At 36.7% G+C, this 24,680-nt stretch overlaps 1 protein-coding gene across 1 annotated transcript in view; it reads right to left on the bottom strand.

Moving 5' to 3' along the window:
* LOC102957432 (protein argonaute-3) overlaps positions 1-24,680 on the bottom strand; it is a 114,261-nt gene that overhangs the window by 27,422 nt on the left and 62,159 nt on the right. Inside the window, exons 6-12 of the mRNA XM_042996471.1 lie at positions 16,276-16,410; positions 11,864-11,951; positions 11,586-11,733; positions 10,846-10,965; positions 7,850-7,972; positions 7,146-7,279; positions 4,417-4,601 (exon numbers count right to left, since the gene is read on the bottom strand). Of these exons, the coding sequence (XP_042852405.1) occupies positions 4,417-4,601; positions 7,146-7,279; positions 7,850-7,972; positions 10,846-10,965; positions 11,586-11,733; positions 11,864-11,951; positions 16,276-16,410 (933 nt within the window). The remainder of the gene's footprint in view (positions 1-4,416; positions 4,602-7,145; positions 7,280-7,849; positions 7,973-10,845; positions 10,966-11,585; positions 11,734-11,863; positions 11,952-16,275; positions 16,411-24,680) is intronic.

Below are 24,680 nucleotides of genomic sequence, written 5' to 3'. Positions count from 1 at the left end.
TTAAAGTATCTTTTTTTTGGGGGTTGCCTGGGTGGCTCAGTTGGTTAAGCATCTGACTTTGGCTCAGGTCATGATCTCATAGCTCATGAGTTCGAGCCCTGCACTGGGCTCTGTGCTTTTTTTTTTTTAATGTTTATTTATTTTTGAAGGAGAGACAGAGCATGAGTGGGGGAGGGACAGAGAGAGAGAGAGGGAGACACAGAATCCAAAGCAGGATCAAGGCTCTGAGCTGTTAGCACACAGCTCAACCTGGGGTTTGAACTCACAAGCTGTAAGATCATGACCTGAGCCGAAGTTGGTCGGTTCAACTGAGCTACCCAGGCACCACTAAAAATTTTGAATTTTATAACATCATTTGTAACCACTGCATACTATTTTATTAACATATTATAGCTTACTCATTGTTTAAAGCCAGTTCTCAATAGTTTTATTTATTTTTAAAGGTTTATTTTTGAGAGATAGATAAGGCATGTGTGGGGGAGGGCCAGAGAGAGAGTGGGAGACACAGAATCCAAAGTAGGCTCCATGTTCTGAGCTGTCAGCATAGAGCCCGATATGGGAATGGAACCCACAAACCATGAGATAATGACCTAAGCCGAGGTCGGATGCTTAACCAACTGTGCCAACCAAGCACCCTCTCAATAGTTTTTTAATATCACAGATACCATTATGAAAATTCTGTGCATAGAATTTTCTCCATTATGAATTCTTTCCTTTGAACACCTTTTTGTAATTGAAATTACTGAATCACACAAACACATTTTTATACTTTTGATAGGATATTATCAATTTAACTGCCATCAGCAATATATTAAAATTCTAGATTCACTTCATACTCACAAGCACTAAGTATTATAATATTTAAATACATTTGTTAATTTAGTAACATAAAATTTTTCTTTCATTTTTTTTAAACAGAAAGAGTGAATGTACTTGAGTGGGGGAAAGCAAGAGAAAATCTCAGGCAGGCTCCATACCCAGAGCAGAGTCCAACATGGGGCTCGATCCCACCACCTCAGGATCATGACCTGAGCGAAAACCAAGAGTCTAATGTTCAACCGAGTCACCCAGCTGCTCCTAAAATTTTTCCTTTTATTTACTTGTAGTTTTCTTTAACTTTTAGTGAAAACCAATACTTTCTCATATAACTGGTTTTGTTTTGTCTTGAGAAATTTTGGTTTATATTCTTGCTCACTAATCTGTAAGAATATAAGGATTTTTTCTTTCATCACAATAACAGATCTATATGGATATTTTAATAATAAACTAGCCCTCTGTTGTCTCTATTTGCTGCAAACACTTTTTAGATTCTATTGGTTTCCATTTATTTACTTATTATCATTATATATTTGTGAGATATAGAAAATTGAATTTTTATGTAGTAAATCTAACAATTTCTCCTTTGTGAACAGTTCTATCCTTCTTTTCTTTTTAAGAGTTAGAGAGAGAATGTGAGTTGGGGAGGAGGGCAGAGGGAGAGAGAGAATTTTAAGCAGGCTCTGGGGCACCTCTGGTGGCTCAGTCCATTAAACACCCAGCTCTTGATTTCAGCTCAGGTCATGATCTCAAGGTTGGTGAGACTGAGCCTCATGTCAAGCTCTGCACTGATAGCATAGAGCCTGCTTGGGATACTCTCTCTGTCTCTCTTTTTCCCCCTCTGCTTCTCCCTACCTTTGTGCACGTGACTGCATGCTCGCTCTCTCTCAAAATAAATAAATAAACATAAAAAAAAAAAAGAAAAAGAAAAAGAAAAAGGAATCTTAAGCAGGCTCCATGCTCAGGGTGGAGCTTGACATGGGGCTCAATCCCATGACCCTGGGAGCCTGACCTAAGCCAAAATCAAGAGTCAGATACTCAACCAAATGAGCCACTAAGGCATTTTTATCATTTAAAATTTTTTTTTAAATTTAGATTTAAGTTTGTTAACATACAGTGCAATACTGGTTTCTGGAGTAGAATTTAGTGATTCATCGCTTATATATAACACCCAGTGCTTATCATAAGTGCCCTCCTCAGTACCCATCACTCCACCCTAGCCCATCTTCCACCCACCTCCGCCAACCCCCAGTTTATTCTCTATCATTAAGAGTCTGTTGTGGTTGGGGTGCATGGTGGCTCAGTCAGTTAAAGCATCCAACTCTTGATTTCGGCATAGGTTGTAATCTCATGGTTTGTGGGGTTGAGCCCCCTGTTGGGCTCCACGCTGACAGCATGGGGCCTGTTTTGGATTCTCCCCCTCCCTCCCCTCCCTCCAACATCTCTCTCAAAATAAATAAACATTAAAAAATAAAGTCTGTTGTGGTTTGTTTCCCTCTCCTCTCCCTTCCCACATGTTCATGTGTTTTGTTTCTTAAATTCCACATATCAGTAAAATCGTATCGTATTTGTTTTTCTTGGACTGACTTATTTTGCATAGTATAATACATTCTAGCTCCAACCATGTCATTACAAATGGGAAGATTTCATTCTTTTTGATGGCTGAGTAATTCCATCGTATATAAATACTGTATATTCCTTACCCAGTCATTAGTCAATGGATATTTGGGCTCTTTCCATAGTTTGGCTGCTGTTGATAATGCTGCTATATAAACAATGAGGTGCAGCATGTACACCTTCAAATCTGTATTTTTGTATCTTTTCGGTAAATACCTAATAATGCAATTGCTGGATCATAGAGTAGTTCTATTTTTAGTTTCCTGAGGAACCTCCATACTATCCTCCAGAGTGGCTGCACCAGTTTGCATTTCCACCAACAGTGCAAGTGAGTTCTCCTTTCTCTGCATCCTTACTAACACCTGTTGTTTCTTGTGTTGTTAATTTTAGCCATTCTGACAGGTGTGAGGTGGTATCTCATCATGGTTTTGATTTGTATTTCCCTGATCATGAATGATGTTGAGGATCTTTTCATGTGTCTGTTTGCCATCTGGATGTCTTTGGAAAAATGTCTACTCATGTCTTCTGCCCTTTAAAAAAAAATATTTATTTATTTTTGAGAGAGGGAGAGGGAGAGGCAGAGGGAGAGGCAGAGGGACAGGCAGAGGGGGAGAGGGGGAGAGGGGGAAAGGGGGAAAAGGGGGAGAGGGAGGGGGAGAGGGAGTAGGGCAGGGGCAGAGACAGAGGGAGAAAGAAAATCCCAAGCAGGCTCCAGCTTCAGCGCAGAGCCTGATGCAGAGCTTGAATGCACGAACCGCAAGATCATGACCCAAGTTGAAATCAAGTCACACACTTAACTGACTGAGCCACCCAGGCGCCTTCTGCCCATTTCTTAACTGGGTTATTTATTTTTTGGGTGTTGAGTTTGGTAAGTTCTTTATAGATTTTGGATACTATCAGATACGTTGTTTGCAAATATCTTCTGCCATTCTGTAGGCTGCCTTTTAGTTTTGTAGATTGTTTCCACCTGTTCTATCATTTCTACACCTAAACGACTATACGCCATTCAGTAGTTTGAAAATTATACTTTCTTTGTATTTTTCAAGATTCAATGATTTATGTTTAACTTATAATTATGACTAAACTTTTTGTTTACAATAATAGTTATCATTTACTGGGTATTCACTATATAATAGGTACTATTCTAGGCCCTGTTTATATATGTAAATTTATTTAATCCTTACAACTACTCTCTATAGGTTAGTTATTTTTAGTATCCCAATTTCAAAGATGAGGACACTAAAGTCTAGTGTGGGTGGTTAAGTAATTCAGCTATATCACACAGGTAGTATAGCTGGCAGAACCTGTTTTTGTTTGTTTTTATTTTTTAGAGAGAGAGTCTGAGCAGTGAAGGGGCAGAGAAGGGGCCAGAGGATTTGAAGCAGGCTCCGTGCTGTCAGCAGAGAGCCTGATGCAAGGCTCAAACCCATGAAAAGTGAGATCATAACCTGAGCTGAAGTTAGATGCTCAACCAACTGAGTCAGCCAGGAGCCCCCAGAACCTGAGTTTTAAGTAGCACAGTCTGACTCCAGAGCCTGTGCTCTTAACCAATATATCATATACTGATACTCAAGTTATCTCAATGCCATTTTAAAGAAATAATTCTTTTTTTTAACCATTTTTTTGTGATGCCTCCTTCACTAAAATTCTTTTCACAGGGTCTCTTCTTGGGACTATTAAAAAAAAATTTTTTTTTAATGTTTATTTTTAAGAGAGGGGGAGAGAGAGAGAGTGCGAACAGGGGTGGGGCAGGGAGAGAGGGAGACACAGAATCCAAAGCAGGTTCCCTCTAAGCTGTCAGCACAGAGCCTGACGCAGGGCTCAAACACACGAACCGTGAGATCATGACCTGAGCTGAAGTCGGACGCTTAACCAACTGAGCCACCCAGGTGCCCTTCTTCTTGGGCTAGTTTGCTCTACTGATTTGTGTTTTCCAAAAATATCAAGTACTTGAAGAAAAAAACAATCTTAACACATCCTTACCATACACTGGCGTCTTCCCTGGCAGGATGACGATAATGAGCTGCAGCCCTGAGTAGGTGTTCTTGAGATGCCGGAACATGGGCTCCACGCTGTCTGCCCCCTGCGCGTATTTGCAGAAGCAAGGCTGGCCCTGGATGGGCATCCCTGCATCTTTAGAAATCTTACGCAGCTGGTCCGTGAAACCCCTAGAAAGAGAAATCACTAAAACTAAATCCTTTGTCTAATTATTCACATCTACAAAGTGGAATGGAAAGTTTGAGAAGTGAATGGAAAATGAAGCAAAGATCTGTGTGCTCCATATATGAAGAGGTCACCAAGATTACTGAAATAAAGGCAATGGGGGGTCAGTAATCTATTTTCCAAACTAAGAACATTACTATAGAATTATGTGGTATTCTGTAGTTTATAAAGGGCATTAGTAATACAGTATGCTGGTTAAGAGTTCATTTCTAGACTTAGCATGACAGGTTTCAATCCTAATTCTGTCAATTACTAGCTCTGAAATCTTAAGCAAATTTTTTTAGTTTCTCTCATCTGTAAAATGATTACTTCCATTACAGAATTGGTGTGAATAAAGTGAGATAATAAATGAGCTTAGCACACTGCCCAAGACATGGTAAGAACTTGATAAATTTAAACTATTGTATACTTTCTTTTTTTTTTTAAATAGTGTTTATTTTTTTTTAACATTCTTATTTATTTTTGAGAGAGACAGAGAGAGAGAGACACACACACAAAGTGTAAATAGGGGAGGGGCAAAGAGGGAGACACATAATCTAAAGCAGGCTCCAGGCTCTGAGAGGTCAGTACAGAGCCCGATGTGGAGCTCGAACCCACACACCGTGAAATCATGACCTGAGCTGAAGTCAGACGCTTAACTAACCAAGCCACCCAGGTGCCCAATTTCTTTTTTTTAAGTGTTATTTATTTATATTTGAGAGAGACAGAGAGAGAGGGAGAGAGAGAGCACATACATGAGCAGGGGAAGGGCAGAGGGAGAGGGAGACAGAGAATCCCAAGCAGACTCTGCACTGTTTGAGCAAAGGCTAATGCAGGGCTCAAATTCACAAACCGTGAGACCATGACCTGAGCTAAAACCAAGAGGATGCTTAACAAAACTGAGCCACTCAGGTGCCCCATCGCACATTGTCTAATTTGATCATGACAACATTCATAAGAAAGTGGTAGGTGAGGTATTATTTCTATTTTACAGATGAGGCAACAGTTTCAGGGACATTAAGTATTTGACCGATGTCTAATGGCTACATGAATGTAGAGTCAGAAGTATGACCTACTCCAAAATTTCCTTCCACAATATTATGTATCTGAAACTAGAACAGCAGGGAAGGCTGTGTCTTCAGAAAAGATAAATTAAAAAAAAAAAAAAGAAAAGAAACCAACATTTAAGAACAAATGAGGCAGGAAGCATTTCAATGCATTTTATCCACACTAAAAAAAACCCAGAAGACTAAATCCATATTAAAACAAAATTCTGCATTTAACTTAGGATAAACAAGTAATGATGTCATGCTTTAACAATCACTTTACTTGTTTTTAAAACAAATAAGGTCCTAAGCCAAGGATCTGAGTCATCTTTGCTCAAAAACATTCTAATTCCCTTAGAGACAAAGTTTGTAGGAATTCCCTTCTCCTTTTCCTTATTAGTGTTTAATTCAAGAAGTATGAAGTTGGATATTTTCAGTCAGCCTGAACAAGAACTACTAGCTGAAAGATTATGAGATTTCTATCAAGCCATGAATAACAAATGTAAAATGAAAAGAATAAGTCTAAGCCTGAAAAACAACTGGAGGCATTTTCTTTGGTCTTGAGGTCAAGATAATCATAGCATCATAGTAAACTATCCTTCTGACATTTTACTTGAAAGCAAGGGGATAAAAACTCTGGAGAAAAATGTATATTAAGTGAGCCTTAAGACATACGTTTAGAAATTTAGAGTTAATAAGAAGTGAACATAATTAAATAGAAAAAATATTTTTATTTCTCATATGAAGGCAAAGCAAATTCTGAACTGACCTGGTTGGTAAACTGTATCTTTCAAGAACTATTCATTATGAGTATACTTTATAAGATCTATTAGTGGAGACTGAACTTAAGACAATAATCATTTTCTTTCAAGGAAGGTGAGAAAATGGAAGTCTGGAAGCCTGTCCACTGAAAATGGACCATTTTTTTGTTTGTTTTCAATTTAAACAGAAGCTTACTGAGCACTTATATGCTGAGGAAATGAATTTGGGAAAAAGGGAAGAAAGTGGTGGAGATGGAGGTCAAATTTTCGAAAGTAAGGAAGTGAAAATGAAGAGTTAAATCATTTTTTCAAGGAGCTCAATTGAGAAGTAAGGATTTTATTTCATCCTCACCCAAGAGATAGGTATTATTATCTCTAAAAAGGTGAAAACTGAAGCATAAAGAAATTAAATAAATTATTCATGATAATATAGCCAGGAAGTGGCAAGGCTAGGAATTAAACATAACCTATTTGCCATCAAAAGCCAATGATGCTCCTTCCATACCACATAAGCTGGACTGTTACGGTGCCTACAAGCATGAATCAATAACTTTACTAACAAATTCAGAAAGTACTGACAAGAAACATTTTCAAAGGCTCAGTGATTACTCCATATTGAGACAATACAGTTAAAACATTAGCTAAAGTAGTTTAAAATTGAAACACAAAAAAATTCTCAAACCAATGTAATGATATGCCTTACTTCAATATTTCTTCTCTGCACTGCCTCTGTGTGGCGAAACAAGCTATAGCCCACATTTTTATTTCAACTCCTGTATGGAACTGTTTCCCTCGCATGTCCCATACTCCATGGCTTGGTGTTGCTACTGTCCGATTCTACAGAAAAAGGAAAAAGAGAAATAAGGCAAAAAAGAAATACTTAACATACAATTTATTTTAATGAGCTGAAAAGAAAAACATTTCAAATTGCTGAATTGATGTATATCTGACATTCTACATGTAATAGGCTACTCTACATCAATAGTATTTCTATTTTTTATCCTACAAAACCAAAACATCTAAACTCTGGCAAAGATACCCTAAAAGAAAAAAGTATTGTTGGAGTAAAACAACACTTTCTAATCTCAGACTTAGTTAGGATGCCCTTCTCTTTGTTTTTGTTTTTAATTTTTTTTTTCAACGTTTTTTATTTATTTTTGGGACAGAGAGAGACAGAGCATGAACGGGGGAGGGGCAGAGAGAGAGGGAGACACAGAATCGGAAACAGGCTCCAGGCTCCGAGCCATCAGCCCAGAGCCTGACGCGGGGCTCGAACTCACAGACCGCGAGATCGTGACCTGGCTGAAGTCGGACGCTTAACCGACTGCGCCACCCAGGCGCCCCAGGATGCCCTTCTCTTTGTAAACAGAAATTGTTTTTAATTTAAAAACCATCAACAGGTTTTACCCGTCCTCCATACTGCAGCATAGGTGCTGGGAGTACACGTCCGGTTACATGGGCCATTTCATCCCGAACTTTAAATTGAAACTCCTGAACAAATGGATCTGTTTCATAATTTGCACTTCTTACCTAACAACAGAAAAAGTTAGTAGTTATTTTCAAAATTTTCCCCAACCCCTGCTTTATTCATTAGAACCTTCCATTTTCTTCTCTTCACTGTATCAATAATGTTTTAGATCTAGTAATGGTGCCTTAAATACAGGATAGAGAATCTTAACCTGGGACTACAGATCATGAATGGACTATAGAAGTCTGTGAACCTCCTGGTAATTTACAGAAATTTAAATGTATAAGGTAGAATAATAAGAAATTTCAACTATTTATAATCCATGAAAATGGCAATTTTATGTGATTAAACCTAATACATTTTGGAGAGGGTGGTCTAGGGATCATTAGAGGAAGAACCTCGTGACCTAAAAAATAAAAACTTCTAATTAGAAGATTCAGGCATATATGATTAAATTTTACTTAGAGTTTGACAGCAGCTATTGATGATTTTGAGGCTTTTTTTCCCTGAATCATTTGATTTACAATTTATATAAAACTACTTGAATATTTTCTGACAAAAATTGCCATATTATAAAATATACTTAATGGGATACACTTAAAACAGATAAGGAAACCAGTATAAGATAAATAATTTTTACAAAATATATCTGTAGATACGAAGATTAAGATTTTATTAAAAATATATTTTTTAAGTTCATTTTGTGTGTGTGAGAGAGAGAGAGAGAGAGAGAGAGAGAGAGATAATGAGGGGGAGGGACAGAAAGAGAGAGAGACAGAGGATCTGAAGTGGGTTCTGCACTGACTACAGAGAGCCTGGTGTGGGGCTCGAACCCTGAGATCATGACCTGAGCTGAAGTCAGATGCTTAACCGACTGACCACCCAGGTGCCAAGAATTTATTTTAATTCAGTATAGACTTGGACCTCATAATATAATTCATGTTTATAGCATACTATAGTAACTATGTTTTTTCAAAACATATTTACTTGGTCTCAGTGTAGAGGTCAAATAAGGTTACAAAATGAAGGCAGTATTCAAGTGTTTGAGTAACAATCCATTAAAAAAAAAACTATATAATTTAAATATGTAAAAAAAAAAATCTTCCCACAATAAACAGAAGAGTTGTTTTCTAAATTAGGCACTAATGCTTCTTCAAGCTTAAATGCCATTCACTTCTGGTGTGTTTCAGTGTACCTTCATAGTAAAGTTGCAAAGAATAACAACTACTATAAATAAAAACTTGCTGTGTGATGTGCTTGGTGTTAAGTTGTATAATTAATTCCCACAATAAACGTATACCTATAAACGTAGGTCTTTTGTAACTTTTATAATCTTTACGAAGGATAAACCTAAAGCTTAGTTCAGGTAAGTGACTGGCCTGGAACCATATAGCTAAGCAAGTGACCTAGAATCTGAAACCATGTATGTTCTAATTCTAGAATTCCTATTCTCAATCACTGCACTAGTCTTTCAGATGGTATAATTGTAATTTTTTTTAATGTTTATTTTTGAGAGAGAGAGACAGACAGACAGACAGAACACAAGCAGGGGAGGGACAGAAAGAGAGGGAGACACAGAGTCCAAAAAGCAGGCTCCAGGCTCCGAGCTGTCAGCACAGAGACTGATGTGGGGCTCGAACTCATGAACCATGAGATCATGACCTGAGCTGAAGTCAGATGCTTAACTGACTGAGCCACCCAGGCGCCCCATAGATGGTATAATTATAATAATACAATAATGGTAACAGTAAGTAAGCACAGAAGATGGACCCCAGAGCTGTTAGATTCCAAAGCTTGTACTTTAACCACTGTATGATATTCTCTCTTTGGATAGAAAAGCTGAAATAAATTTGTTATAAGTAGTTATTGAGATTTCACAGAGACAGTGAGAAGTTCTAGCCTCTTAAAGGCTTTAAAACCCTGTCATAGATCATAAAAAAAATCCATTATGAGAACAAATCTGTATTTTCCTAATTAAGTATCGTGTAATAGCTTTTATTTGCTCTTTATAAAACTATACAGGAATTTCCCATAATTGGCTCACAAAATGAAAAGGCCAGTTTTTAACTTTTTTATAACAATCTTCATTATTACCCAAAGCAATCTTCCTATTTCCAGACTTTTTCCTCTTCACTTACATAATTTAAATGGCATTCAAGAAGAGAATAAGAGAAGATCCAGGTTCCTTTTATTTTTCATTTTGCCTATCCCATCAGTTTTATAAAGTGGTACTGCTACTTTCCTTCTCTTCCACTCACAACAACGATATAGCTTAGAGACCCTACATAGTTGGAGCAGTCTTGTATTTCTTTCTTTCTTTCTTTTTTTAAAATTTACTTATTTTGAGAGAGAGAGAATGAGTGGAGGAATGGCAGAGAGAGGGGGGACAGAAGATCCAAAGTGGGCTCTGTGCTGACAGCAGGGAGCCCAATGTGGGGCTCGAACTCACAAACCATGAGATCATGACCTGAACCAAAGTCAGACAGTTAACCAACTGAGCCACCCAGGCACCCCAGTCTTGTATTTCTTTATTCATCCTATACAGCTGCCAGTCTGATACTGGGTACTAAGCAATTCTACTGATGGTTAAGACTCACAATTGCTAGTCATAATACCTTGATTTTTCTTCCTTCTCCTTTACTAGGTGGGAGGTAGTAAAGTTCCAGTTCACTAAACTGAAACACTGGTTCCGAGAGAATCTGCTCTAGATCTACAATTAAAGAGCTTGGGGTTAAATTAGAAGGATCTAACCCTTCTCATAGAACCCATTAAGGTTTACCCCTAGAACATCAATGAATGACTTCCATGATCCCTTTTAATTCTGATAGTCCATGAAATGGTAATAAGTAAGGTATGAGCTGATAAGGACATGGCTCTTCAGTAGTAGCTCATCCTAACATGTTTTTAATTCACATTTCTAGGGTCAAGTACTAACCAATCTGCTGATCTCCTCTTGTCTATCTGGCGCAGATCTTGCTGTTGCTTTGATCATAGTGGAAGTCTGATTGTCCGTTAGCTTCTTGATACATCGTTGCCCGGCCACGATATTACAGACCTACAAACGGAAAAAAGTTTTGTACTAGATGCATATATCTTTTTTTAACTCTCATTGGTAATTACATGTGAAATTAAAATTTCTTAAAATGTGTTTATTATGTTTGAGAAAGAGAGAGAGCATGAGTAAGGGAAGGGCAGAGACAGAGACAGAGAGAGAGAGAGGGAGGTAGGGAGACAGAGGATCCCAAGCTGTGCTGACATTAGAGAGCCTGATATGGGGCTCAAACTCATGAACCATGAGATCATGAGCTGAGTTGAAATCAAGAGTCAGACACTTAACCAAGTGAGTCACCCAGGCACCCCTAAACTGCTTCTTTTTAATATGTTAAGAAATAGTAAACAATACTGCTTTATAGTATGATTATAACAGGGTAAAATGTACACTCGATAAAAAGGCTGAAAAGAAGTGTACCAAAATGTTAACAATGGTTACTTTAGAGCGGTAAGGATTTGTGGATGAAATTTTCCATATTATTTCATTACTAAAATTTTAAAATAAAATTTAAAACAGTTCAATCTCCAAAATAAATGCGAAGAGTCTGAAGTAAGTTATATGCCATAAAAACCCCAACAGAATGATGAACAAGAGGATATTAAGAAACAGCCTAAACACATTACTTCTAGTGGCAGGTAGGTATGTTTCTGTTCCTGCCCCACTTGCAGACAAGGAAGGTGTGGGTACTTCAGCTGAAGAGTATACTTTTCTCTGAAATACTGTGCTACTGTTCTCTCCACAGTTTGGCCATTTTCTAACTGTAAAGGAAAGCTGGAGAAAAAAAAAAAAAGGTACACATTAACAACTCTCATCTCATTATGGTGAGCAAAACTTCCAATCCACTAACTACAGCAAGCTGCCTCATATCATCTCTGCTCTGACAAACATCAGCTTTTCTTACGTTTGATGACTGGCAGGCCTTCTTGTTACATTACAAACACGGTATTTCCGTCTCATTGTTCCACAATGAGTCACTTCAACCTTCAGACCTGTTCCCAACAAGAAAAACTGAGGTTATAGAACTGTCACATGTCAAATATTTATAAAGCCTGTTCACTACAGAAAAACTCAAATTCTAAACAGACAGAAAATTTGTGATACAGGCAATGTGAAATTAACATTTTATAAATAACATTGCTAGTAATGATTACAATCATGATATATCTATCTCCAAATATTTTCCCTATCCTATCAAGATCTACACACTAAAAAACAGAATCATAAAAGTTGCAAAGCCTATAGAGCAACGGACAAAGTTCTCCATCAATTAAAAAAAACAAAACAACCTGTTTATAATAAATTTAGGTATTTATTGCTGGGAGAGGGAATGAGAAATGAAAGAAGAGCTATAACAATTCTCAACATACTCCACAATTTTCAAAGTATGTGATATGTGAATAGTCTAGTCATCAAACAGTGACTGAAGTTTAGAATTTAATAAATCTCAGAAGGAAGTCCTTCAAAGATTTTTAAAGTAGGAAGCAGAAAATTCCAGGCCCTTTAACAGAGGCAGAGTGACAATTTAGTTGAAGTATAGTATAGTGACACAACTCTCTTATTACTATTAGAAATTAGATGCAACCAAACAATTCTTAGAGCAGGTGACCCTGCCTTCTTAGGGAATCACTGATCCCTTTGAGAATCTGATGAAAGCGGTAAACTCTCAGAAAATTGCATATACACATAGATGTTCTGGATCCTTGCAATCCATCTATGGACCATAGGAGTATGAAGATCCCAGACCTGCTTTACAAAGTGAAGCAATGGTCTTTTAAACCACTGGTAAAATCTTTGGGATTAATTTTCTTAAGCAGTACTGTCCAACAGAACTTTCTGAAATGATAGAATGTTCTACATCTGTGCTAATATGTAATCACTAGCAATATGTGTTATGGAGTACATGAAATGTGGCTAGTGTGACTAAGAAAGTGAAAACTTAATTTCATTAATTTAAGTAGCTACATGTGGGTAGTGGTACCGTATTTGCCAGTGCAATCTTGGAGCTACTTAGATAGAAAAGAGTAACAAATTGATACAGTTGCTGCTGCTTACAGATAAGCAACTCCATTACTATGGCTTAGACTCCAAAGGCAGAAAATCTAAAAAGGGGCAGATGAAGGACAACTTTTAGTTTCCTGATAGTATTTATGGTTATTATTTTTGCATTTTTTCCCTGTTATATTTGTGATTCCTATTGTGCAGTGGTTCTCAACCACAGGCAATTTTGCTCTCCAGAGAACATTTGGTAATGTCTGGAGACAATTTTAACTGTCATGACTGGGAGGTGCTATGGGCATTTACTGGATGCTAGATTTAGGGATTCTTGGATCCAGGGATGAGGCTAAATATCCTACAATGGACGGGACAGCACTACTTCCCACCCCAGAACACAATAAAGAATTATCCAGCCCCAAATATTAATAGTGGCAAGGTTGAGAAACCCTGAAACAGTGTAATTTATTTTCCTATGTAATCACTAACTGCAGTACCAAACACAAAGTTCATTCACAGTAATATTTTCTTCTGATTTATCAGCACAAATTAAGATGTTAAATGCACATAACGTCAACTGTACCAGATTGGTATGGATTTTTCTTGAGAAGTACTCTTAACTGAATCAGTGATATAAATAGTTTTTATTAGTAATTACTATTGTAAGACTAAATTTCAGATCAATTAGAGTATAAAACACGCTTCTATATTATAAAGGAAACTAGAAAATAAAGTACTATCAAGTGAAGGCCTTATAAGAAGGAAATGTGAAGTAAGCAATATGAAGTAACAATATGAAGTAAGCAGGATGTAAAAATATTGTTTAGGGAGAAAACACAATATAAAAATTATAAAATTTTTTCTGTTATCCATACCACCTAGCCATTTGTTTTCAAGTCTTCCCCCTGAATTAAAGAAGTTATTAGTAATATTCTAATAGCCTACTAAATAAGTTTATACCAAAAATAAATTGGTTCTTTTATAAACATATGGTACTTTTACTACGTACACTTCCTCTAATATTTCTGTTAAACCATCATGAATAATTATACAAAGGAACAACCCTAAAGTTACTATTGAATATTTAGGAAAAAGTTCAACTGGAACTAATGAATATACTAAATAAATCTATTCGTTACAGCACAGTGTGTATCACTATTTAACAGTTACCATCAAATTCCTTTATGCTGGCTAAAAAATTAAGCCCAAATATATAGCACAGAACATAGAACTTTGATTCTGCTGAGTTTCCATGGTGGGTTACATGATGTATGTTAAAGAGCCTTCTTAAAAAATAAGAAGAAGAAGAAGAAAGCCTTTTTGAATTTGAATGGAGAAAAAAAATCATCAGTTGATCAAGTAGATCCAACTCAGATTTTTCTACCCCAAATCCAGGGTCATAGGTGCCTAAGGATTAGACCGAACCCAGGGCTTAGCAAAAAGTTGAAATTAAAAAAAAAATGGACTAGATAATTCTCTGCCCAGGTCCCTCCCGAAACCCTCCATCCAACCAAAAAAAAAAAATAAATAAATAAAAAAAAAATAAAAAAATTTGGCTTTAATAAATCAAATATTTAACCTATAAACTTGGCTTTACCTTCACTCTAACATCAACTTTATAATGCTTTCTAGTCATTTTTTCAGTCATTTCTTTGGGCCCCTGAGCAGTTGAAGTTAAGATCGAGTCCATGCTCTTCGGGCAGCAGTTGAATCCTTGTTCTGTACATCTTGTATTTTCTGTGATAGAGTGGTGATATGAGTTGATTGCATAGTTACCGCAAAATAATGTAAGTGACTTCATGATATCAGAGGTGGTAACTAAGCAGCAACTCCACTGGAAACCATGGTATTTTGATGATCAGACATTAATGGTGGGTAATGCACTAACCTCTCGACAATGCTAACAGTGCAGTTAATACGGATTATGAAAGGACAATGATATGGTTGCAATACACTAATATATAACACTTTGTTATTTTGGCATTTAGATAACTTGAGATAAATAGATGCTCATTTTCAAAGCAGGAAGAACTTTCCTTTTAATGTTTTATTACATTGACACTCTCTCTCTCCCCTGGGTACTGAATGGCAAAGAATGAATGATTACTGGAGCAAGCAGAATGCACTGAGGTATTCTAACTGATTCAGGGAACTGAAAGATGTTCAGTGAACACTGAAACAGTTCAATGTTTCATTCAAACCAGAAGCTGGAAAATTATCTACAACAGTCAAAATCTTAAAATACAAACAAAACAAAACAAACTATTTCTGACTATGTAAGATTTAACACTTACAAATGGAATTTATACTACTCATTCTAATTAGAGAATATCTAATTTTTCTTCTTGCCTAAATAATAAAAAACTAAATACAGTGGAGTCACATCTTTTTATTTTTTATTTTTTACGTAATCTCTATACCCAACGTGGGACTCGAACTCACAACTTCAAGATCAAGAGTTACAAGTTCAACTAAGTCAGCCAGGTGCCCCCCAGTGGAGTCACATGTTACATGAGGATTAAGTTCTAAGTTATGAACAAGGCAAGAATTTTATACAATCAAAATTACTCGTGAAAAATACCTTCAATCGCTAATAAAGTACACTGTCAATAGGTTTGCATATAAAACTATAAATGTATATTTAAATGTACATAGAAATGTACATTTAGATAAAGATGAATTACACACAAATTTTAGAACACTATTAAATTTTTTCTTTTTCTCTCCAGAAGACCTTATAGAGATGAATTTATGTTAGTAAAATATACATAGGATGCAACACCACTGTACAAATTTTAGCTCTAAATAAAATAGGCAAGATCAGTGATCAACTGTATAATGTACATGAAATAATGGAAGTTCCAATTCTAAAATAACACATGAAACAGGCTAGCTAGCCCCATATCCATAAAGTTTCAAAGGAATAAAATATTCTATCATTTCAGAAAAATAAGGAGGTCATTATATTAGAATATATAAAAATAATGACTCCAGTTCTGCCCTAACAATGTTTTTGGAATAAGTTTCCTACTTTTAACAGTATTATAGAAGCATTTTCCCATGAGATACTCTTACACTTTTAGCTAGCAATGCAAAGTATTAATAAAATATTAGCTGGTATCAATATTAATTTCATTACTCGCCATTTCTTTCATTCAAACAATTATCTAAGATGTAATGGTAATGAATTTAATGTAACATTTCATAATCTATATTTTTACAGATGATGTTACACGAACAGACTTTAAACATTTTTTCAATAAAAGTTTGTTATATTCATGCATTTTATACTTAAGTTGTTCCAAATACTAATTAATTCACCTTTTATCTCTTTGGTGAATTTTACCCGATGAGAATCAGTCAGAGGTCTTGGTTGCTCATCAATATTATGAATGTCAAGAACTTCACACATGAATTGAATTACAGGTTGTGCTTTGTAGAAGGCAGTGGCAGAAACTAAGAAAAACACAAATGGTACAAATTAATGTTTCTGTAAAAAAATTCAGAAATTTGTTCTCAGTTTCCGTGATAATTAACTAATTATAAAGTTATAATTATCCTTTATGCATACTTATGTATATAAAAAAGCATTTCTGAATCAAGCAGTTTCAATTTGATGGCTGTCTGACTAGGAGACAGGCATAAGAACAGAAAAGCCAAGTCCTATAGTTTTTATTATTTTTCTTCATGGGTAACTGAATAAAACCTTTCTCTGCTACATGTATAGAAATATTCTGGGTATGAGACAAGGTCTGTAAGGGGACACATGCCAGAGCTCCTTAGCAGAGGAAAAGGTTAGGTATTCTTTTTTTTTTTTTAACTTTTATCAGGTTATTTTTTTTAATGTTTATTTTTGAGAGAGTGAGAGACAGAGCATGAGTGGGAGAGGGGCTGAGAGCAAGGGAGACACAGAATCTGAAGCAGGCTCCAGGCTGAGCTATCAGCACAGAGCCTGATGCAGGACTTGGACCCAAGAACCACGAGATCATGACTTGAGCTGAAGTCGTACGCTTAACCGACTGAGCCACACATACGCTCCTAAACAAAGCTTTCTGTGCCACCCTGGCCTGTTTATTCTAGTGAAAGCTTTTCCTGTCTTACACAGATTTGAGAAGACAGTGTTATTAAATGATACTGGTACTAATCCAAATTACAGGAAGTAATAAGTAAAGAGCATTTGCCCGATGTGATCTAGCTACAGTTGGTAGTTTACTAACAGTCAACCAGCATGACTTCTTAATCTTGGGCTTCAGAACTAGAAGAGCTTCACCAATAGTTAGTACATCACCATCACTCATTTCTTTTCTTTTTTAATGTTTTATTTAAAAAAATGTTTTTACTGTTTATTTATTTTTGAGAGACAGAGACAGAGCACGAGCAGGGGAGGAGCAGAGAGAGAGGGAGACACAGAATCCGAAACAGGCTCCAGGCTCTGAGCTGTCAGCACAGAGCCTGACACGGGGCTCGAACTCACAAACTGTGAGATCATGACCTGAGCCAAAGCTGGACGCTCAACCAATTGAGCCACCCAGGCACCCCAAGAATTTCCTTAATTTGATAAAAATTATCTACCAAAAACCTATGGCAAATTCAGGGGCACTTGGGCTCAGTCAGTTAAGCATCCGACTCCTGATTTTGGCTCAGGTCATGATCCCAGGGTCCTGGGATGGAGCTCTGCCTCAGGCTCCTCACTGAATATGGAGCCTGCCCAGGATTTATTTATCTACCTCTCTCTTTTTTTTTCTTTATCTCTCTCTCTCTCCCTTCCTTCCTCTCTTTCTCTCTCTCTCTCTCCCCCCCATCCTACCTCCCTCCAACTGCTCTGCTCCCCTGCTCACGCTCACTTTCTTTCTCTAATTTTTAAAAATTCATATTAAAAAACATCTATGGTAAATTCAACTTCATTTACTAGGAAGTTCTAGCTAGCACAGTATTGCAAGTTAGAGAAATAACGGGTAAAAAGACTAGAAAGGGAAAAAATTATTCACAGTATGACTACACAGAAAACCCAATAAAATCTACAGATAAATTATAGAATTAATGAGAGTTCAGCAAGGTTGCTAGACTTAAGATCAATATATGAAAAGAAATTATTCTTCTACATTGGCAACCAAATTAAAATGTAATTTAGCAAAATACATGTTAAAATTACAACAAAAAACAGTAGGACTTGGGATGAAACCCAAACAAAATATGTATAAGATCTAGAGAAGTAGGGGCGCCTGAGTGGCTCAGTCAGTTAAGCGTCCGACTTCAGCTCAGGCCATGATCTCATTCATGAGTTTGAGCCCCGCGTCAGGCTCTGTGCAGACAGCTCAGAGCCTGGAGCCTGCTTTGGATTCTGTGTCTCATTCTCTCTCTGTCTCTCAAAAATAAAAAATAAAAATGTAAAAACAAAAAAAGGTCTAGAGAAGTAAAGGGTATCTTTACTATTGAAAGATACTACAGAAGATCTAAATAAATGGAGTAATATACCCTATTTGTATAAATTATTCCCATATTAATCTGCAAATTCAGAGTAATTTCAATCAAAATACCTATCACCTGGACCTCTGGAAATTAAGAAACTAATCCTGAAACTAACACAAAAGGGCAATAAAACAAGAATATTTATTAAAAAAAATTTTTTTTTTTTTCAGAGAGAGAGTATGCAAGCAGGGGTGAGGAGCAGAAGGAGAGAGAGGCTCAAGCAGGCTCCATGCTCAGTACAGAACCCAATGAGGGGCTGAATCCCACAACTCTGGGATCATAACCTGAGCTGAAATCAAGAGTCAGATGCTTAACACACTGAGCCACCCAGGTGACCTTAGCCAAGACAATTTTTAAGTCTAAGGTCTGCCCTATCATTTATCAAGATTTGTTATAATCTTATTCAAGTCGAGAGACTATGGGGATAGACACACAACCAGCAGAACAGATTTGAAAGCCTACCTCACACAATATACAAAAACAAATTACTATGCAGAGAATAAATATGAAAAAAAAAAACATTTAGAAGAAAATATAGAATATCTTTTTAAAAAAATGTTTTATTTTGGGTGGGGGGAACAGAGAAACAGGGAGAGAAAGAATCCCAAATAGGCTCTGTGCTGTCAATGTGGAGCCCAACAAGGGGCTCGATCTCATGAACTCTGAGATCATGATCTGAGCCGAAACCCAGTCAGATGCTTTATCCAGTGAGCCCCTCAGGCACCCCTAGAATATCTTTATAATCTTGGTGGTAAGGAAGAATTTCTTAACAAGATATAAAAACTATAAACTATTGAAATCATAAGAATTTCTCTCTCTCTCTCTCTCTCTCTCTCTCTTGAGCACAAGCAGGGGAGAGTGGCACAGGGAGAGAGAATCTTAAGTGGGCTCCATGCTCAGTGCGGAGTCCAACATGAGGCTCAATCCCATGACCCTAGCATCATGACCTGAGCTGAAATTAAGAGTCAGATGCTCAACCAACACACCCATAAGAATTTCGTAAAATATGTAAACTATAAACCATTAAAACTATAAGGGGAAAAAAAAAAAACTATGGAAGAAAACTGTAAGAAATGCACCTATAAACAAAGCAAAACAACAAAAACCACCCAAAACAGCAGCAAAATGAGGCTATAGATTGGTAGAGGACATGTGTAACACCTATAACAAATAATCAGTATTTAAAAAAAATTTTTTTTTAATGTTTATTTTTGTTGAAGGAGAGAGAGAGAGCATGAGTGGGGGAGGAACAGAAAGAGAGAGGGAGACACAGAATTCGAAGCAGGCTCCAGGCTCTGAGCCATTAAGCACAGAGCCTGATGTGGGGCTCGAACCCACAAACCGTGAGATCATGACCTGAGCCGAAGCCGGATGCTCAACCGACTGAACCACCCAGGCACCCCACAAATAATTAGTATTGAAATATGTAATGAGTTCCTATAATCAAGATACAACAATAAATGTGGCAAATGACATGAGCTAGCATTACATAAAAGAGAAATCTAAATGTTGAAACCCATAAATTTTCATGATTTTATGTGTAATTAAGGAAATACATATAACAATATTGAGCTATCATTTTACACCAGTCAAGATGGGCAAAGAATTTTAAGACCTGTAACACAAACTGACAACAAGCCAATGGAAGAATGAATGCTCTCATGCAGACTGGAGGGATTCTGATACAATGACGAGAGCAAATAGTAATGTATAGTAAGTTTGAAGATATGCTTACTTTTCCATCCAGCAGTTCCACTATGTTGAAATACATACTCTAGAGAAATTCCCTATATGCCAGAGGAGGCATGAGTAAGAATGCTTATTGTAGCATTGTTTTTAATAGTAAAACCAAAATATCCATCAACAGATGGATAAATCTGGAGTGTGTGCACATAATTAAAATGGACTAGCCAGGTATTAGAATTCAGATCAATAAAATTAGAAATCAAGTACAGATATTATTGAGAGGACTTTGGTGGAAAATGAGATATTATCTACTACTTAGATTGCCAGTATCTAGATATATATAATCTACAACTAAGGAAAAAAAATCACCAAAAGAGACTATGTCTAGAATACCAGTAGGATAGTCTTCCAATTCATCAACATTCATCTCCAAATTTATTAAGGACATTTAAATTTCAGTAAGGTTTTGTAATACTCTACAACTCTAATGTATCTTTATATAGATTGATAAATGATAAATTTTTTTTTGCTGATAGAAATACATCCTTTAATTCCTGTCACTGATTATTTGTTGCACATTGATTTTTCCAAGCTATGTTTATTTTCTTCTTTTCATGCATAGCAGTGTTTGAATAATAAAACAAGGACAAGGTTTAAAATAAAATAGACATAGACTTTGATCCTAGGTCCAACATTTACTGATTATGATTTCTCTGAATTTCTATTTGTTCAGTTGTAAATTTAGAATACCTACTACTCATAGCATTAGTGTGGGGATTCAATGCAAAGTACCTACTTGTACGCAGACCATAATAGGAACTCAACAGAGCTTCTTTTTTCATTTCTTTTAAAAAATTTTTTAAAAATGTTTATTCACTGAGAGAGAGAGAGGGAGAGGGAGAAGGAAAGAGGGAAAGAGCGTGTGGGGGGAGGGGCAAAGAGCTAGAGACACAGAATCTGAAGCAGGCTCCAGGCTCCGAGCTGTCAGCACAGAGCCCAATGTCGGATCAAACCCACAAACCGTGAGATCAAGACCTGAGCTGAAGTCCATCACTCAACAGACTGAGCCACCCAGGCATCCCTCTTTTTTCATTTCTGAAGAACTGTTCATTCATGTCATTTGTTCACTGATCTAGTGAGGTCTTAATTCTAGGCAAAATCACTTTGTTAATGTAAACTAACTCCTTAAAGAGGTCTTATAGGAGAATGTTCCATTAAGAAGGAATTAGAATTTTTAAAAAATGTTTACTTATTTTTTTGAGAGAGAGAGAGAGAGAGAGAGTGCGGGGAGGGGAGGGGCAGAGAGAGAGGGAGACACAGAATGTGAAGCAGGCTCCAGGCTCTGAGCTGTCAGCACAGAGCCCTACGCAGGGCTAGAACTCACCAACCAGGAAGTCATGACCTGAGCCGAAGCTGGATGCTTAATGGACTGAGCCACCCAGGTGCCCTTAGAATTTTTTTTTTTCAGAAGGGGGGGGGGGAGAGATGGGGGGGAAGAGAGAGAGAGAGAGAGACTCTGACTGCACACATGCATCAGAAGAGGAGGGGCAAAGGACCCAAAGTGGGCTCTGCATTGTCAGCAGACAGCCCCATGCAGGGCTGGAACTAAGGAATAATGAGATGATGACCTGAGCCAAAGTCGGACCCTTAATGGTCTAAGCCACTCAGGTGCCCCAAGAAGGGGTTAGAATTCTTAAGTTTGCTTTTCACTATGTCAAAAGACATGGCAGAAAATAACAGATAAGAAAAAAGAAAGAAGTGCTTGCCATATTTAAAATAACTATGACTATGAAATAAGTCCAGGTCCAAACGAATAGTATAAAATAGAACAGTAAATAACATTGGAAGCTCGTAATCACAATTATACCTTAATGTACACATACTACCTCCTGAGAGGTTACATGGTATGGATGTTATCTGCTTCAGTTTTATAGGCTTACTCCCATGGCTCTGAAAGTATGAGAACAGAGATTAAGACTACTTATTACACAATGAATGTCTTTTTATGGTTATAATCAGTGAGCACTTTAGAGGCCATGTTAAATATCCTTGAAAATCCTATTATCACCTGGCAAGATATTATTAACATAGCATCCAGGAGATATTGATAGATTAAAGAATTGTTTAGATTGTTTAGAATTGTTTAGATTGTTAAAGATTTTTCTATTTTTAATATAAAATATCACATATTTAGTAAAGTATATAAAATATGAATATTACTGAGAGTATTATACAATAAATATATACAGAACCAGCACTGGATCAACAACTAAATATTGCCAGTATCTTAGCAACCTCTTTCTTAGCCCCTTCCCAGTCCTAACTTCCTCTCTCTCCTTCAAAGGTAATCAAAGTCCTGGCTCATGGTAATCACTTCCTTTTCTTTAAATACACAACATAAGTACAGATTCAAAAACAGTTTAGTTTTCCTGGTTCTTGAACTTTATATAACTGGAAACATAAAGCATGTAATCCTTTTGAGACTGTTGCTAAGGATGGTCTCTAGCTCATATATATTAAATGTAAGTAGTTTCTTCATTTTCACTGCACTAACACTCTGGTAAAAAAATACAGTTACCTATTCTAATGTTGGACATTTGTGTTGGCATTTTCCTTTGGTTACTGTAAGGTTATGAAAATTCCTATAGTTGGTCTTATTGATGCACATACACATATAAATTTCTCTGGTAGAAAAGGCTCCATCTAAAAGTAGAATTGCTGAGTCATGAAGGATCTGTATCTCTAATTTTCCTAGATAATGCCAACTCTTCCAAAATGGTTTTAACAACTGACCTTCTCATGAGCAATGTATAAGTCATTTTTGTGCTAATTTCTCACTGTTAGTACTGTCAGACTTGAATTTTAGCCTTTCTGGTGGGTTATGTAGGAATACTTTACTTTTAGAAAAGGATTTTCAGGCTTACATATAATAAAATGCATTTTAAGTGTAAAGTTCAATGATTTTGACAAATATATATATCTATGCTACTACAACCCCAATTAAGAAGGAAAATTTCTATCACCCCAGAAAGTACTTTCCTGCCTCTATGTAATTAGTTTCTCCCACATCTGCCCTCGGCAAACACTTATAGTATTCTTTCACAATAGATTAACTGGTTATAAAATTTCATATAAATGTAATTATACTGTATATACCATTTTGAGTTTGTTCTTTTGCACATTTTAATTGAGATTCATTCATACTGCTGTATAAATTAATAGTTCTTTTTAATTGCTGGGTAGTATTTCCTTGTATGAATAGATCAAAATTTGTTTCTCCATTCACCTGTTCTTGGATATTTGGGTTATTTCCTGTTTCTAGTTATTATGAATAAACAAATATACGCACATAAATCTTTGTATGACCTCTTTTTTCTTTTGTCTTGGGGAAAGGCCTAGGAATAAAATTGGTGGGTCATAAAGCCAGAAAATGTTTAACTTTAAAATATGCCAAAATATTTTTCAAAGTGGTTGTACAATTTACACCTACCATTTCCAGTTGCTTCACACCGTGACACTGGTATTGACAGTCTTTTTTTTTTTTAATGGTGGAATTTTTAAAGTTTTTATTTATTTTGACAGAGAGAGAGAGAGAGAGAGAGAGAGAGAGAGACAGACAGACAGGCAGGCAGAGAGAGAATCCCAAACAGGCTCCATGCTGTCAGTACAGAGCCTGATGTGGGGCTGAAACGCACAAACCATGAGATCATGACCTTAGTCAGATGCTTAAACCAACTGAGTTACCCAGGTGCCCTAGTATTGCCAGTCATTTTAATTTAGCCCATACAGTGGGTGTGAAGTAATTACCTCATTGTGGTTATTTGCCTTTCTCAGATGAGCAATGATGTTTAGCATCTTTTCAAGTGTTTACTTGCCATTCACATACATCTTTTATGAAGTGTCTGCTTTTGACCACATTTTAAAAATTGTCTGGTATAAGTTTTTAATATTCTGGACACAAGTCTTTTATTTAGATAGATGTTTTGCAAATAGTTCCTCCCAGCAGTGCCTACTTTTTCATCTTAAGTGTTTTGAAAAGAGGGTTTTCATTCAGATGAAGTTTCCAGTATATTAAAAAATGTTTTGGGGTGCCTGGGTGGCTCAGTCGCTTAAGTGTCCAATTCTTAATTTCGGCTCAGGTAACAATCTTTCGGTTTGTGGGATGGAGCCCCACGTCAGGATATATGCTGATAACATGGAGCCTGCCTGGGATTTTGTCTCCCTTGCTCTGCCCCTCCCCTGCTCACGATCTCTCTCTCAAAATAAATAAACTGAAAAAATAGATCTTTCACTCCAAGGACATGAATATTTTTCCTATTTTCTTAGAAATTTCCCAGTTTTAGCTTTGTGGATTAATTTTTGAGTATGGTGTGAAGTAGGGGTTATGTTTATTTTTTTCATACACATATCCAGTTGTTCTGGCATCACTCATTAAGACTATCCTTTCAGGGAACCTGGGTGGTTCAGTTGGTTGAACACCGACTCTTGATTTTGGCTCAGGTCATGACTCCAGGGTTTGGGATCGAGCCCTGCATCCAGCTCTGTGCTGAGCATGGAGCCTGCTTAAGATT

This window comes from Panthera tigris, chromosome C1 (assembly GCF_018350195.1).
Source record: "Panthera tigris isolate Pti1 chromosome C1, P.tigris_Pti1_mat1.1, whole genome shotgun sequence".
NCBI classification, from domain to species: domain Eukaryota; kingdom Metazoa; phylum Chordata; class Mammalia; order Carnivora; family Felidae; genus Panthera; species Panthera tigris.
This window is presented reverse-complemented; position numbering and strand designations above follow the sequence as displayed.